The following is a 14,399-nucleotide window of genomic DNA, read 5'->3' as shown; positions in this document are numbered from 1 at the left end:
AAGTCACAATGTTTGGTGTTTTTAAACATAATGGTGGCAGTAATTTATGTAGTTACGTGGCGCAATGAGGCGCAATTGAAAAAAGTCAAACGTTTTGGCTATTAGTTATTATATATGTTGGAAAAATACATGTTTGTATCGCATACAAAACATACGCAGCGGAAAATAAACGGATCTACTTCATTCGAAAATGATAACATGCACTATGTAATTTCAGAATTCAAGTACAAGAGAGCGTACCTTGAAGCAGTGCATTTTAAAACAAATATCATAACACTTTTAATCTTCACTCCAATTCCACTAACACCCACGAAGTGTGGTCTCTCAATCAGTTTTCAATGGAGAATTAGAGAGAGTGGCATGCACTCATACACACACACACCATTTCACAAGAGTGTTATTACTTAAAAAATTATATATGTTTATCTCATTCTAACTGATTATCTAATTGGGCTAGCCTTTTAGGTCTTTCCAATTGGGCTTAATGTGTGGCTTGAAGTGGGACCAAAAGGGACCAATAAGACACTAGCTCCAATAGGTCTTGGGCTTTTCTATCAACTCTTAACAAGTCCAAAGTTACCATTAACTATATTTAATACCACTATATAAATATAGTTGCACTTTAGCCCTTATTTATAAATTATATCCCAAAACTTTATTGTACATGCAACTCCTTCATAAAATATTCGTAGTAATACAAAGTCATGAATAAAGACTGTCACTTTGAAGTTTACTACATCTTAATTCCTTGAGTACCTGTTTTAATTCTTTAAACTATTCATCATATATTTATGAAATCTAATTTCATAAATATATACTTTAGTAACTTCTTACTAAAGTGGTTAGGTCTAACACTCTGAATAACTAAAACTATTAAATTTATCTCGAGGGAATATTTTGTATCTCCGTTAAGAAACTATGAATTCTATCTTGAGAATATATGTTCCATCAACACTAAATGTGGTTGTTCAATATACTGAGATTTTGATCGTGACTTTAGACCTCACTCTTGATATATCAAAGTAACATACACTTCATGATCAGGTTCATTATTCTCTCAGGATTAAGAGTTCATGTAAATAGAAGTCGTGAGTTTACTATTCATTTGACTGTCGTTAAGAGAATAATAAATCTCACAGCGGTCCAGTTCAATATGTTTTCACTCTTAAAACATATCAACATACCAACTATAAATCTTCATTTCCATGATTAAGACAAATCATCTTAATTGATATGTTATAGTCTTCACAGATGAAATGCCTAATTTTATCACCGACTACGAACTAAAATTCTGAGTTTACAAAGAATTTGTGATTTATATTTTCTGTGATTAAATCACATAAATTACATACTATGCATCTCATGGACTATATGATAATGCCTCAATATTCATGTTACCATTATTTTTAGATAATAATAAAACAACTTCATTAATCACAACATAATATCATACATAGCATCATACAATAGGATTTAAGGGCACACATCTTAATAATATAGATATAGATTATTGTTGAATAGTTATATACTTTACTAGAGGTCATATAGACACATACCTTTGATGGAACAGATCACCAGATTTTCGAATCTTGTTCTTTGCTTGCTTTATGAATTCCTCACGATCTCCTTTGTGGAACACCTCTAAGTCGTAGGAGAGGCTACTAGAGTCTCTCCTAATTTCAATGCTCCAAATTCTAGGGAACAGTAGATGGTATCCCAGAGAGATGGCATTCTAGAGAGATGGCTTATTTTGAGAGAGCACTCAAAAACTATACTTATGTTCACTCACTGTATCTCTTATTAATCTAACTGATGTAGGAGTATTTTAAATACTAGTAAAGATTCACTTACTATCAGATATATGTGATCCCTAAAAGATCTCATCTATTAAGTTTAAATTACTCCACTACTGATATTGATAACTCATACCAATATCAGTTAGTTTAAATTTAAACTTACTTATTAAATAACCCTTGTGGATGATCCATGGGCCGTGGTTTATGGGTTGGGTCAAAACTAGCCCAATTTCTAACAATTATTTTATAAGTTTCATTGTTATTATTGTTATAAATTTACTTAAAAAGTAATTCAAGAGAAACAAATATAATATATCTATCAACTAACCATTATATCATGTAACAAAAATCAACAATAAGATGTGAGGAGATTATCAAAATAATAATAATAATAATAATAATAATAATAATAATAATAAGATGTGAGTAATTTCTTACTAGACTATATTATTCAAAAACCTTACAAGCAATCAGGGTGCTCTCCCTAACTTGTCAAGATTAATTATTAAATGATTGTATGATGAGGGATGAATTATTAGATGGAAAAATTGTGTTTTTCCAGCCTCTGATTGTGCTCCTTGTAGAGAGTAATGGTTTTGCAAAGACAACCTACTTTGGCTTTTAATAAATAATATTTTCATTTAGTTTTAGAAATTGATTGGACAAGTACATAAATCCAAATTTCAATGAAAATGAAAATTTTTTTTTGAGAGAGTTTCAACATATGGTGTTCGCTCCTGATGATAGCTCTTTATCATTAGATTAAGACACCAATCAGTTTTTGGTGTAGACAAGAAATGAATCCCAGATCTCTTATACAATTATTAGAGACTTTACTAGTTGAGCTAACTGAAACCCACATTAAAATGAAAATTTTGATAGAAAAGAAGTCCATGATATAAATTTAGTGTCCAAATGGTTCCAAATATTATCACACATTAATCCCAACAATTTTAAAACACTATACAAACTAAACTATAACTAAAAGAAGTAACTACAATAGTTTAAACAACCACACATTCTTCGCCTATTGCATTAGTAGAATGGTCTATAACTACTTAAAATATTCTTATTAAAAGAAAAAAAAAAAAAAAACTTACATGCACATTATATGGAGGATACATCATATATGTGTCTATTTAGGAACAATTTATTTAGTTTTTTGTCGAAAATGTGTTAAAGTGTACTTATATTTTTTTTAAATGAAAATAGTGAAGTTTTAAAATTTTGTATATAGCCTATAAAAATTATACATAAAAGTTAAAAGTTGAGCTTATAAGTTTAAGTCAAACGAAAAAATGTGATAAATGACTTATAACTTAACACTTTTATGATGAAAAAAGCCTCTAAACACGTGTGAATTATTAAGTGATTAGTTTATTTTTAACTAGCAGTTAATCCGTGCAATGCACGAGATAATCGGTTAAATAACTATTACAAATAATTTAAAAAAACATGTTCATTGATTACAAATGTAGGATATTCCACATAACACATAAAGGTCACACCTTGGTTGCTCTATGGCAATGAAAACATTATTACTAACATTCCTATAGCTCATAAGTCATAGCTTCATGCACATATTTATATATATACTAGCCTCTGAGCACACGCTCACGTGCGTGCTCAGAGGCTCTTTTTTTTTTTTTGGTAAAAGCTAATAATTAGCATCTATTATGATTTAGAAATATATATTGTTTATTTTTCAAACAAATAAAAATGATAAACTTTAAAGATAAGCGATAACTGTAATTTTTTTTTTTAACATGAAGGGAAAAAAAATCATAATTTTTAGGAATTCTCTTTTTGAATTCAAAATGAAATTTTTTTATTTAACATTTATGATTCTATTTCTAAATGAAGTTACCATTTATTAATGAGGGTATTTGAACCACATAAAAGTCCAATTGAAGAAGATGAATCCTTTTATATATAGTATAGATAAAACCGAAACCTCTAAAACTCTCACAATTTTTCACATCAGTACAATATTTAAATAAAATTATCATTTTATTTAAATATAATTATTTTTGTTTAGTCCAAACTTAACAAGGAGTAAAACTCTATCTCTCTAACAAGTCCAACTTAAACTCAAACTCATCATTATCATTTTTTTAACAATAATATTTTTGTTTAATTAAAACTTACGAAGAAGTGAAACTCTATCTCTCTAATAAGTCTAACTTAAACTCAAATTCAAATGTTAATAATTTATATAAAAACAAAAATTTTGATAGGACTAAAAAAAATGCCTCCAACTTTTTTTGCTAAGCACCACAATTTTTCACGTTAGCATTAAATTTTTTTTTTCCACATCAATAACATTTTAAAAGAATCGACTCCCTTTCTCAAAAAAAAATTAATTCGACTCTTTCTCCCTAAAACAATTTGACTCTCTTTTTGAAGGCACTCTTTTATTCGACTCTCTCTTTCAACCCAATAACCAATGCCTTCCAACCATCAGCTGTCACTACCTTCAATCCCACAAAAACATAGGTGAGCGCATCTCCCAGAAACCGCAAGTTGATTCATGTAATTTTGTAATTATTCTTTTGTATTTTGTGCTTTTAGGTTCCAGAATTTGTAATTTTGAAAATTGAATACAATTGCAATTTATTTTTTTAAATTGGATGTAGCACGTCATGCTTAGGAATCCTAATTTACTTAGGTTTAAAAACCCTTATTTTTTTTATTATTTGTTGCGTTAACCCATGGCCAGAGTTGTTAAACCGATTCAACATAAAGGATAAGCCTAGTAAGGAGTAGAAGTACCAATCCCACGAGTGCACTACCTATTTGGTTTCTTTTCCTGGGTGCAAATCTAATATAACTTTCTTCTTTGATTAATGAATTTTATGTCGAATTTTTTTTATATTATTATTATTAATAAAATTTCAATTCAATATATGTGGATATTTGTTTATATTGTTGATGAAGCAAGAGTTCGTCAGTCGTATAGAGTTCGTTCAGATAGGGTCGGGCGCTCTCATGCGTCACAGTGAAGATAAGGGCTCACTAGGATGGTCACCGGCGTGGTGCCTGCCACAACGCCTCCAATGCCAAAGTCAGTACCCAGGAATTCTTATATGAAAACAGGTCAGAATAACTTAGCATCTATTGTGAGTGTCTGTAAATGTACCTCGTGTTGGAGATGTGAAGGCTTTATATACGTTCTTCTAGATTCTAGCCGTTGTGATATTAACGCCTTGCTCGGTAACGTTCCCAGCTGAGTAATGAATCTTTAATACGCCCCCAATGGTCTACCTAGCTGGTGTTGTAACCGCCTGAGGTATTGCTGGCAGCATTGAATGATTCTGGTATCCTCGTCAGTGACGTGGGTAGCTGCTTGGGTTCGTCAAAGAGAGTGGTGTCGTCTGCAGTATTGAATTCATCCGTGATCCATTTCGTCAGTCCCATCAATTGTTATTAATGAATTTTATCTTTTATGTCAAAATTTTTATTTGCTTTCATATGTGTCTGAGATTTTCTTTCTATCTTATTCATTTGTTATATTTAGAATTGATTTTCTATTGAGTATTTTGGTTAATCTCCATATTTATATTGACATTGTTTTCATGGGTTCAGTTTTTAGGTTGAAATTTCTTTTAATTATTTTTTTATACTGTACATGGCAAATAAAACATCTTTATTTTTTTGGATAAAAATCAAAACTACAACCTATGTCTTCCAGCCTAGGGAGAGTTTTAAGTCTTGGGATTTTTGGTATTTGCATCTTAGTATGCTGATTTTAATTCTTCGCCTTAAATGCTTTTTATTTAGGTTCATGTGATTTTTTTTCTTATTAAAAACTATGATTTTTGGTTGATTAATTATTTGTTTGGATTAATTTCAATTTTTTTTTCGATTCAACATAAAAGATAATGGAATTAGGTATTAAAATTTTGAAATTGTTCCATGTTTTAAATTGTCTATATTGTTATTACTACAAAAAAGTCATATTGCTAGTCAAATTTGAAACTTGGTGTGTCTTCCTCATATCATGGTCTTTGTTTATATATTTGCAGTTTATATTAGTTTTAAGTGTGTGTATATATAACTATTAAGAGTTTTGCTTTATTAATTAAGAATTGTAAATTACTTTGTAGGTTTCGGTAACTATGTACTTACAACTCAATAACGTTCAATGTTAGACAACACTTCTAAACTATGGAAAAGTATAGAAGAAAATGTTTCTTCATTTTTTTTTCAGAATCCATAGTTTTTTCGTGCATCGCACGGGTTAATGACTAGTATTTTTTTAAATGAAAATAGTGAAGTTTTAAAATTATGTATATAGCCTATAAAAAAAATTATACATAAAAGTTAAAATTTGAACTTATAAGTTTAAGTCAAACGGAAAAATGTGATAAATGACTTATAAATTAACACTTTATGATGAAAAAAGTCTCTAAACACGTGTGAATTATGAAGGGATTAGTTTATTTTTAACTAGTCGCTAACCCGTGTGATGCACGAGATAATAGATTAAATAAATATTACAAATAATTAAAAAAAAAACATGTTCTTTGATTACAAATGTAAGATATTCCACATAACACATAAAGGCCACACCTTGGTTGCACTATGGCAATGAAAACTTTATTACCAACATTCCAATAGCTCATAAGTTATAGCTTCGTACACAGATTTGGGCACAATATTTATTATCTAAAAATAAGTATTATAAAGTTATTAATATGTAAAGGGAATAATGTGTAACAATAATATTTTTATACTGAATATTTATTTATTTATTTTTTGTTTAGCAGTTATTAGTAGAATGTAATTAGTTTAAATTTATTTATTAGTTTATCACTTCATTAAAAAAAATTATTAGTTGATTTAAATTTCTTTATTAGATAAGAAAAGAAAAGCGGGAGTTATATATTAATCTAAAATCTGTGATTGGTTTTATATTGAATTTCTTTATTAGATAAGAAAAGAGAGAGTTATTTGTTAATCCAAACTTTGTGTTCGGGTTAAACTTATCTAATACAGTGTTCTTTAAAATTGGATAGATTGGGTTGTTATAAAAAATTTAAAGTTACTTTGTTAAACTTATTTTGGTAATAGGTGGGATAAGAATAAGATGATCCAAAAAAAAAGGTGGAGTAGCATTGAAAGCAAATTTTTACATTGCAAATACTTTGAAGGGATAAGCATAAGTTTAAAAGTGATAATTGATAAGCTTAAGTTTGATTTTTTTTTTTTTCTATTTCAAGTTGTAACCGTGATAGACATTTTCTGGCTTCTGCCACCACTACCATCCACCATTTAGCAAAAGAAAAATTGTGCCATATATGTGTAAGAGACCGCGCCCCTGGCCCCGTTTCTTAGACGTTGGGCCAAACCCACGTGAATGGGTGGAGTCGTGTTATTGCCTCTCAAAACGGAGGTTCGACTGATTATATTTTCCCTTTTAGATTAAGAGTGTTAAAATGGAGTCGTCATTTATTTAATTGTTGGAATAAATAAGAAAACCATAATTGAAAATTTCATCATTTTATTAATTTGAAATTGAATTTACATTGATCATAGGAAATTACATGGCTTTGGTTGATGCGAACCTCAATCGACACGCTTTGAGACCCAACAAAAATATTGGAATATTTAATTCCAAATGATGCGAACCTCAATCGACACGCTTTGAGACCCAACAAAAATATTGGAATACTTGCCCAAGAAAGCTAAAAATCAGATATTTGATAGAAACCCTGACCCAAAGTTTATAATCGAAACGCGAACCAAAGGTATAAGTTGACCTTGACCCAATGATTATAAAGAATCACGAACCAAAGGTATAAAGTTTGAACGCCACAAGGAAGAATCCTTGATAAGTTCACAGTTCTTGAAGAACCAAAAGAGAGCAAAGCCTCACCTTTTCTGAATTTTATTCAATAACATTATGAAAAACGTTTACAGACATCAGAGCCTATTTAAGGACTCCACAAAACTTGACAGACAAGAAAATATATTCTGAAATAACTCCTAATTGATACCTTACCATATCAGGAATCAAGTTTGACCTAAAAAGCATTAAATGCACCTAAAAACAAGGAAAATACCTAAAAAACGTACTAAATAATAAAACCCTAAATAAAAGCTAATTTGGTCTGAAATTAGCGGATCCAAAATAGGAAAAAATCTGCCAACTCGATAGAAGCTGGAAAGTCAATCGGCCATTAATTCATGCCATAAATCACTCCCAATTAAGTCGGATACCCTAAATAGCTTGAATTAAATTTACTACACTTTCATCTTCCTTTGGGCCAAGCTTGGAACATCCTGCGTTAGAATCAGCCCAAATCTCTTGAATCAGCCCATTAAGTGCTTCTTGGATCTTCTTGGATCTTGCTCTTGTAATAGGCCCAACTGGAACATGCAATGGATCCTTGAATGCTTGTTGATTCTCATCATTGGTCCTTGATACAATCTAAGATAAAGTACATGGCTTTATTTCCTAGTTACAACTTAGAAATTGGAAAGTACAAGGATAAGCATTGATCTATCAAACCTTGATCTAAGCTCGAAAGCTATGTTACATGGTGGAAAGGTGTTAGGCACCCACATTGCCCGGTGAAACCGGTCTTCTAGACTATGGTGGCTGACATTCATATCACATCATCCAATATGTCAATCAATTTGCATGTTGAATTTAATGTGTGTGCATGTGATAAACCCTAATTCAATTTATTAAGTATTGCATTTGGATTGAAAATTAAATTCTAGTGAATGTGTGTGGATGGTGATATCCTAGATTCAAGGATTTGAGAGAATTATGAAACAAACATCTTTTTCATATTTTTTATGTGGATTTAAGATCAAAACTAGTGTTATGCACGAACATGTGATAAACAACCAAAAACATGTGAAGAACACATAAGAACATTTAAGAACATTCAAACATATTCAAGGGAATTTAAATAACTATCATGCTTTAATCTTAAATTCTCATCATGGCAAAATAAGAAAAAAAAACAAGTTAGGGAAAGTGATTATACCTTTATGCAAGATCCATATGGTGGAGGAGGAAACTCTTGGTAAAGGTCCTAAGGGTGGAGGAAAAGAAGAGCTAGGAGAGGGAGAGTGAGTCTCACTCAATACTTTGAGTCTTAAGAAGACCAAAATATGACAAGACTACTCTACTTCACTAGAACTCAAGAGAGGAGAAGAGAAGGGTTTTTTTGTGTGTCTTGGAATGGAGAAGAGGAGGGGTTTATATAATAGTGGTGGAGAAAATATGAATGGAAGGTCATTTAATGAGGGTTGACAAAGAATCATGAACCTAGACCTTATTTTAGCCTTTGGGGAAATCGAGTGCATTAAATGTAGAGATTGATAGGAGTGAGGAGCAAATAAAATTCGGTTTCCCCGTAACTACTGTAGCAGCTTGTAGAGCCAAATTAAAAAAATCACATCTTACTTAATTCTGATCGGAATTGTCTCGTTCTTGTGCTCAAATTGAAGCCCCAGATGTTTAGTTTCTGAGAAAACAATTTCAGCATAATTAACATTAATAGGTCCCAAATTAGTTTCCAATTAACATTAATAAGCTCTAATCACTCCCATTTCAGACTTAATTAGTTCCAAATTTACTCTAATTAAAAGATAGGGTAAATTCCACAAACCTATCCTAAGGTTTTAGATAATACTAATTAGGTTCAAAACATTCTAAAACCTACCAATTTTGTCCTCAAAAGACAATTTTGTCTCTAACTTTCTTTCTCTTTCTCTATTCTGTCTTCGTTCCTCTCCCCCTCTCTTTTCTTTCTCTCTTTATCAGATCTCTCTCTCAAAACCCACTGCCCAACAAACCCATATCACCCACAGTCACTAGAAAAGCCACTGACCACCACTCATATCACCCACACCCACTCTATGTAGATCTTCACCGTTGGCTGAAGATCCTTAAGTGAAATGCTCTCGATTATCTTAGTAGAGAAATTCTCTCTCTGCAAAAACCCCATGTAAGGCTTAGGGTGAACCTCGCTCAACCAGCTGTTGCTGTCCTCCAACACTAGCGGCGTCAAGCTCGCAAGGCTCTGTAGCTTGCCGGAGATGTCACTGCTACAAGCAAAGAAGTCACTGAAAGCTTGAGAGAGATCTAAAAAGTCATCTGACAATGAACTGGACTTCACCGACTTGTTGGTCCGCAGTGCTAGCTCGCCGAGACGCATGTCGATGATAGAGTCGGTGAGGTTCTCAGACACGAAAGCGGATCTCACGGCAACGGTACCAAAAAAAGAGCAACTGTTGGTGTCGTCGTCGCCGTTGTCGCTGTGAAATATGTTGGGTAGGTAAGTGGATTAAAATAAACTTTGGGTGATATGGGTTTGCAGGCAATGAGTTTTCTAGGCAGTAGTGGGTGTGGGTGATATGAGTGGTGGTCAGTGGCTTTTCTAGTGGCTGTGGGTGATATGGGTTTGTTAGGCGGTGGGTTTTGAGAGAGATCCGAGAAAGAGAGAGAGAAGAGAGAGGGGGAGAGGAACAGAGACAAATTAGAGAAAGAGAAAGAAAGTTAGGGACAAAATTTCCTTTTGAGGACTAAATTGGTAGGTTTTAGAATGTATTTGGCCTAATTGGTATTATCTTAAACCTCATGGTAGGTTTGTGGAATTTACTCTAAAAGATAATTGCACTTACTCATTGAATAATTTATGTTTAACTATTTAATTAGTTAAGTGTGTGCAACCTTACCATAAAATGTAGTTCTAACCAATCAAATTATGACATGTCATTAATCTCAAATTGATTATAATTTGTAATAGTGCATCTTGGCCATTAAAACTTGATTTAATGATAACTTTCAATCTAATGGCCCAATTAGGGCTTATGACCAGTCAATTTGATTGTTACAAAATCAAGATCATTTTGGTGAAATGAGATTTAAGTTCTAATGACCAGAATTAAGATGAATATTTCCAAGGCGAAATTACCCTTTTATCCTCCATGTGAGGTTAAATACAGGGTACAAAATGGGGTGTCAACAATAAGATTTCTCCTCAAATATAAATATAGATATTATATAGATATAAATATAGTTTTATTTAAAAAAAAATAATAATAATGCGGCAAGTTTTGAAAAAGTCAATAAAAAGTCAAAAACTTCAGTTTTATATATATATAGATTAATTGGGTAGAAATATAATTAAATAAACATATAATAAAATTATTCTTCTTCAAAAAATTCAATCATTTGGCATAAAGAAAAAAAAAATTCACCAATTTTCCCTGGCATAAAATGAGTAATTGATCTCAAAGTTAAGCTGGATGACAATGGGCCAGGCTGCAACTTCCGTGTCCAAACCATTAATTAAAAAGAATAATACATAAACGCTTACCCACAATAGAAAATGGCCCATATGATATGATATCGTGCTAGTAGCACCACCACCATTCCTCTCCTCTGGATTTTCTTATCCTTTCGCCTCGAAAGTTTAAATTTTCTTTACATCCATCCATGCACAGCGCGCGAGCACGCAAACACAAACACAAACACAAACGCAAACCCAAACCCACAGTCTCAGATCTTCTTCCTCAGTGTCAGTGTCAGTATCAGTGTCAATGAAATTCCAACTCTCACACCCTCTCACTCACACGCTTTCTCCTTCTCTCTTAAACCTCCGTTTCCGCACCAAACGCTCTCTCCTTCCACTGCAACTGCAAACTCTCACATTTCTCACCCACAATTCCTTTCTCCGTTTCTCTCCTCAAAACCCTAATCCAGTAGTGGCTGTTGAAGCGGTGAGATTCGACGGCCCGGTGGTTGAAATCGGAGAATCGTCGGAAGTTGTGGACGGGGATTTGGAATTTGAGACCTGCATTACGCGTACACTGCCTCCGGCGTTGACGCTTGAGCATGGTCTCCAGAGTATCAAAGAGGCTGTTGACAAGTTGAAATTGGACCCTCCTTCTTCTGCTAGTGGAGTTCTCAGGTTTCAGGTAACAAAAACTTTGAATCCTTCGCTGATTGTGTGTCATTATGGAAACTTGATAGCTTAATTGAGTGAGAAATTCTCCTTCTTTAGTTGATTGGGTTTATAAAGATAAAGTGGACATTGTATTTATAAGTAATGTCTTTAGTTAATTGACTAACATTATTTTATTTAGCTTTTTGCTGATAAAATTGTACTTTACTTTGAAAAAGTGACATAACATCTAAAAGCTACCCGAATAAGCTGGACACAAATAGACACCAACTACCACATTTGTGCTTATGAATTTTTTTATGAAGTTGAACTATGGCTGGGCCTGACTTATTTGTATGGGTTCCAGTTAGTTTAGCTCGTAATGTTTTTTTTTTTTGTTGAATAAAGGATCTGGGTTCGAATCACCAAAAATAGACTTATTGGTCATGGTAAATAGCAATCATGATGGAGTAATATAAAAAAAACTATGGCCCATTTGTGATGTGATTTGTAAGCAACTTCTCCAATTCTATGTTATTTTTTGGAATTCAACATGATTATGAGGTGTTGAAAAGTAACATGTTTGAAAAATAAGTATCTAATATCTGGATATGAAGAACTCGAATGTGCCAAGTTGTACAAGTTTCTAATACTGATAGGATGTCCTATGGTTCATGCAATGTGACTGTGTATCTGCAGGTGGCTGTGCCTCCTGGTCCAAAAGCTTTGAATTGGTTTTGCTGTCAACCCGAGTTGTCAGTATATCCTTTGTTTTTTCTCTCCAAGAATACAGACAATCCAACATGGAAGTCGTTGTATTTGAATGGAAGCCATGGTGTTTTCGGAATTGGTGCTGCAATTTACTTTACAAATTCTTCTTCCTGTACTTCAGGAGAGCGGAATTTAACCAAAAGGTGGATCTCATTTCTTCCATTTGTGCCTTTCCTAAAAGTAAATTTGCTCACTGAATAAGACCTGAAAACTTTAGTGTATCAAATGACAAAGAATTAAATCATACGTAACTTAACTCTGACTGTTGGAAAATTGTTTCATGTGTGATTTGAATTGAAATATAGATTCAACTAGAGTTGTGCATATTCTCTTTGTAGGATGAACAATTATCTCACTTGAACCTGGTCCTTGGAAAATTTTTAATGTGTTTATTTGCTTTGAAATATAGATGTCTTTCTAGGATTAACAACTATCTCATATCTAATGTTTATTACGGGATACTGCATTGCACAAACAGTACAAAAGTACCATTACTTTCCATTATTAGCTGTTACCGGCCTGGCAAGGCTATCACCCCATGTTGCATTTATTGGCCAAAATCTAGGTTCATTGGGCTCTTTAGAAATTAATTGTCCTGGTATTGATTAAAACTAGAGTGGGTAATTACAATGAGAGACTCTAATGTATGCTATAAGCCTTAAACCTTATGAAGTTAGGTTAGAGGATGTCCTCTTTCCATATTTGAGCAAGTTTTTTGAATGAGGTTCAAGACCAACAACATGGTTGTTGGTGCGGATTTGTTTCCCCTTGTCAAACTGATACTCCATTGTGCAAAATTAGCGTGACTCTTTCGATACAATTCCATTTCTACTTTTCCCTTTTTTATCTTTTTATTTCCAACACCCCCCCCCCCCACCCGACCCACCCCATGCATTCTCCTCCCCTTCTATAAAAGCACTCACTTTAAGATGAATTGTGACTTCCTTCAAATAAATTAAAGCATTTTTGTTTTATTTCTCTGCAGATATCTTTCAACTGATTCAACGTTTATAATGATTTATGGTTTTATGGATATTAATTTCAACATTGAGTTATCTTCCAAGATGCATGAGGCTGGTTCTTACCTTTTCATTCCTCAGGTAAACTTCTATTTGTTTGCCCTTTTTTTTTGGATAATGCCTCCCCACATCATGCTTATTATTCATTTTCTAGGTTTAGAAGACAATGTGTTAGTTCAAAGTTGTAAGCTGTAAATGACAATATGATTGTAACAGATTGAGTTAGATGAGTACGAGGGAGTTTCTTTTTTAGCAGCAACACTTGCTTGGAATAATTCTTCCCTTTGTTCATTTGAAGAAGCTGTTCGTTCTTATGAGTTCTCTCTCAAACAGGTATTCTAGGATGTCATATCCCATTGTGCTTTTGTTTCTATAAGTCCGTGTTTTTCATATTTGATTGATTTATTATATTTTTATTGGTCAAGGGATTTTATTCTGAGTGCAATATTTACCTTCTCAAGTTATTTTATTGCTAATATTCACATTAGCAATTTTTGATGATCTCTGTATTTCGTGATTATTTTTAACTGCTATTTTGGAATTTCTTGTGCTTGCTTGATTTCTCATACAATATTCTATGTGAACTGTGGTTTGTACCATTCTTGTGCATGTGAATGTTTAAACCTAATTTTAAGCTACAAGAAGATTTAAATATTTCCTTCTTAAGGTGGGGCGGGTCAGGGGGCTATGGCTCTATTTGTTTTGAAGTAAAATATTTTACTGGAATTTTTTTCATTTTGCCATGTTTGGTTGCATTCTTGAAAATGCAAAGAAATCATTTTCAAGTATTTGTTTCATAGCAAAATGAAAACAATTTCCTAATCTCATAACCAATCAAATCCAAGCAACCGCCATTGGATCTGGCGAAAACCAACCCACTGCCACTCCATCAACTACCCAAACCA

The 14,399-nt window shown here is 32.7% G+C and overlaps 1 protein-coding gene across 3 annotated transcripts in view; it reads left to right on the top strand.

The window, feature by feature from the left end:
* The first annotated feature begins 11,146 nt into the window (after positions 1–11,146).
* The window catches only part of LOC142629734 (protein PHYLLO, chloroplastic), a 65,173-nt gene continuing 61,920 nt past the window's right edge, over positions 11,147–14,399 (top strand). For all 3 annotated transcript variants that reach the window (XR_012843108.1, XM_075803771.1, XM_075803770.1), the window contains exons 1-4: positions 11,147–11,738; positions 12,404–12,618; positions 13,461–13,575; positions 13,711–13,827. Coding sequence is in view for 2 of the 3 variants with exons in the window: in XM_075803771.1 (XP_075659886.1) it covers positions 11,361–11,738; positions 12,404–12,618; positions 13,461–13,575; positions 13,711–13,827 (825 nt within the window). In the remaining variant the exon portion in view is untranslated. The remainder of the gene's footprint in view (positions 11,739–12,403; positions 12,619–13,460; positions 13,576–13,710; positions 13,828–14,399) is intronic.

Source organism: Castanea sativa, chromosome 3 (assembly GCF_040712315.1).
Source record: "Castanea sativa cultivar Marrone di Chiusa Pesio chromosome 3, ASM4071231v1".
Taxonomy (NCBI): Eukaryota; Viridiplantae; Streptophyta; class Magnoliopsida; order Fagales; family Fagaceae; genus Castanea; species Castanea sativa.
Note: the sequence above shows the minus strand (reverse complement) of the source record. Positions and strands in the feature narration are given on the sequence as shown.